The sequence below is a fragment of the Camelina sativa genome, chromosome 14 (assembly GCF_000633955.1).
Source record: "Camelina sativa cultivar DH55 chromosome 14, Cs, whole genome shotgun sequence".
NCBI lineage: Eukaryota > Viridiplantae > Streptophyta > Magnoliopsida > Brassicales > Brassicaceae > Camelina > Camelina sativa.
In genome coordinates, this window is record NC_025698.1 from 1,599,496 (window position 1) to 1,602,724 (window position 3,229).

At 37.6% G+C, this 3,229-nt stretch overlaps 2 protein-coding genes across 4 annotated transcripts in view; both read right to left on the reverse strand.

Annotated features, from left to right (window-relative positions):
• LOC104738947 (acyl-coenzyme A thioesterase 13-like) lies at positions 105-617 on the reverse strand (the record flags this gene model as incomplete). The annotated part of the gene is given in 2 exon segments (XM_010459167.1): positions 105-241; positions 309-617. Coding segments are annotated over 2 exon segments (314 nt in total), but the record flags the coding sequence as incomplete, so codon positions are not given.
• LOC104738948 (MATH domain-containing protein At5g43560-like) overlaps positions 1,327-3,229 on the reverse strand; it is a 5,519-nt gene continuing 3,616 nt past the window's right edge. The window contains exons 7-9 of one of the 3 annotated variants that reach the window (XM_010459170.1): positions 3,138-3,193; positions 2,857-3,058; positions 1,327-2,747 (exon numbers count right to left, since the gene is read on the reverse strand). In XM_010459170.1, the coding sequence (XP_010457472.1) occupies positions 1,533-2,747; positions 2,857-3,058; positions 3,138-3,193 (1,473 nt within the window). In that variant the 3' untranslated portion in view covers positions 1,327-1,532. The remainder of the gene's footprint in view (positions 2,748-2,856; positions 3,059-3,137; positions 3,194-3,229) is intronic. The other 2 variants (XM_010459171.2, XM_010459169.2) reach the window with 2 other exon arrangements.

Sequence of the window (3,229 nt, forward strand, 5' to 3'; positions counted from 1 at the left end):
AAAAAAAAAAAAAAAAAAAAAAAAAAAAAAAAAAAAAAAAAAAAAAAAAAAAAAAAAAAAAAAAAAAAAAAAAAAAAAGAGAAAGAAAGGGTACATGGAGAAACGCAGCATCAAGGTAAGAGACATTGATCTCGACAGAAACACCGGAATGAGTAACTCCGGCGGCTGTATAAATGACAGCAGATCCAATCAAATCCACCAGAGTCGCCGTTGCTCCCCCGTGTAAGAAACTCCCTGCGTTCTATTGAGGAATTAGAAAAAATTGTTGAATTCGATTTGGATTTTAGGGTTACGTAAGGGGCACTTACGAGGAGATGAGGGGGGACTTTCATGGAGCAAATGAGTCGGCCAGGCTCGATGAGATCTACTTTGAGACCATTCGTTACGAATCTCTCCAGGAATCTGTGTGGCAAATTCGCCACTTTTGTCTTCTTCTCTTCTTCTCCATCACCTTCTAGATAACGTTTTACCGATTCTAGATCCATTCTTTTTTTTTTTCTTTTTCTTTCTTTCGGGATGGATGATGATTGTGCTCGCTCCTCTACGTGTTTTGTTATTTTTTTTTGTTTGATCAGATTTTCAAGGGCTCACATTTTTTTGTACTATCTTTTTTTTCTTTTTTTTCATCTCTCACTGATGATGAAGACCCAATCAGATTTCACAAAATAGACAATAAAAAAAAAAAACAATTGCTAGTTAAAATGTTATAGAATACCTACTCTATACTATACCATAGCCAATTTTTTTTGTTTTTAAGTTATCATTCTCATTGTCATTTTATAATCTTATACTCCCTCCGCTTGAGTGAAATCACACATATTAAGAAATGACTACTTTAAAAAAGTTCAATCAATCATAAAAAAAACAGCATAAAAAAAAAATAAAAAAATATAAAAGTATTGAAAACATCTTATATTATGAAACCAAAAAAAACCTCTAAAACATCATATATTATGAAACGGAGGGAGTATAAGACTACTAAAATACGAGAACTGATAATTATTACTCATAAATTTAAAATTTTGTATGTTATGTGTACAAGTTAATTTATCTATATTATTTTTAATTTATTGTCAATATTATTTTTCCTATATATAAAAAATTTCAATTTCTAAACCATAAAATTGATAATATCCAAAAAACTAATCTTATTTTTTATAAAATTGTCTCAATTCATAATTTTTTTAAATTTTTTTTAACAATTAGAAAGTATATCTGTAATTAATTTCTATTATAAGATAATTAATATCATTATAAATTAATATAAAATCATTAATCCAACATTATTAATTTATAGAGGTTTTTACTGTATATGGCAAAAAAAAAGAAAAGAAAAGAAATTCATTTGAAACGTAGAGGAGGAGGAATAAGACCAAAGACAAACTCTCTCTTTACACAAATTGTATTTTCATGATTTCTTTTCCCTTTTTCTTTTATAATAAATTCATTACAAATCCCCAGTTCACCTCTCTCTCCTTTTGCTTCATTTCCTCAGAAGTTCCTGCTGAGAGGTTTACACCACCCCCTGTCTCTCAGTGACCGTTCGATGGCCTGAACTCTGTGTACCCGTTTATCCCCGACGAAAAACTCGGGTTCCCAGACTCCATTCCATAGTATGTGTGATGGTAATTTGCTGGTGATGTTGCCTCTTCCATGTTATTATTGTTCCTCATTGCTAGCAATGACAAGTCCATGTTCGCCATTTGCCACTGTGTCGGCATCATCCCATCTACATATCCTCCTCCTGGCATGTAATGGAATCCTTCTTCTCCTAAACTCCTCGACCTGCCACCACCAGAAAATAACTCACCTGCATCACCCCCCTGGTATGACGAGTACTGCCCCCCGTTGAACACTTGTTGTTGTGATGGATGATTGAATACGCTTCCGTTAAACACCATGTTGCTGCACTGTTCGTCTTCCAGCAAATCGTTGATGATGTCCAGGTGAGGAAACTCATCTGTCATCAAGCTTTGTGCTTGCTGCTGCGCAATCTGCATGTCCACGTGGTTCAGGGATCTGTTGCTAGTAGTGGCGGCGGTTGTATAAGGCTTGTTCATGCCAATGTTTACAGAATTCGAATTCCTTCCTGTCCACAAGAGCCCACCACCATCTTGACTGAAAGGGAAGCTCGACTGGTAAGATGATGATGTCGGTGTTTGCAAGTAAGACGATGATGACAATGTGCTTGGAACAACTCCATGAGAATTTGGGTGGTGGTTGAAACTAGATGATGAACCAAGAGAGTTACCAACTATGGCGTGCTTATAGGATTGCGGAGTGTAAGTTTGTTGAGTGTGTAAGGATGGATCAGGACCTAGACGACCAGCTGAGCTAACCGAACGGGGAAGGGATGTTGTCATTTGAACCAACGAGGAGACAGTGATAGGGGCAGGTTGCATCGCAGGGATTATCGGAGCACTAGAAGGCCTTGATATAGAAGTTGTTGCTGCTGGTTGTTTTGGAGCAGAGGTTTTTTGCATTTCAGCTCTGAGGCCAACAGTTTGACGTCGAATATCCGACGAAGGCACTACTTGACTTGATGAAGGTGGTCCAGTTGCTGACACTATTTTTTTGTTTGGAATATTGTCTGTGGTTGATACGCTCTTTTTCTCCGGTTTCGTCTGAGTTAATAATGGTGAAGAATTCTTGGTAAAACTTCTGGGAGAAGAAAGTACAGCAGTGCTTCTCTCTTTAGGTCGATCCATGTCGACCGAGTTCACAATGGTTTGAGCCATGCTGCGTTCCTGGATTTAAAAACAGACAACCATTGTAAAATTCTGGAAGTCTTTGCATGAAACCAATAATTCAATCAGCGACTTCTAATTTCAAACAATAAAAGCATGAATGACCAACCTTCCCAACAGAATTACGATTTCGAGAACCCTCTGGCTCCTGGGTGTGGGAGACAACAACCCAATCAGATTCACCAGCGTTGCTTGCCTCGGAAGAATAATTCCGACTCTTTGGGTCTGTTCCAAGTGTTGAAGGTTGATCATCTGTCTCACTCGCTAAACTGTGGGCATCAGATGTTGCTTTTACTTGTTGGTTCTTTCCTCTGCAAATCACAAGGTGTATCATTAGAATTCAGACCTGAGAAGAAACAAGGAAACAAGGGGAGCCAGAAACAAGCTTACTTGTTTGGCGACTTCTGGTTTCGGAAGGTATTCCCTTGGTACGACCCATTAGTAACCCCCGACCGGATAGAATCATTAGAACAAGTTGAAGA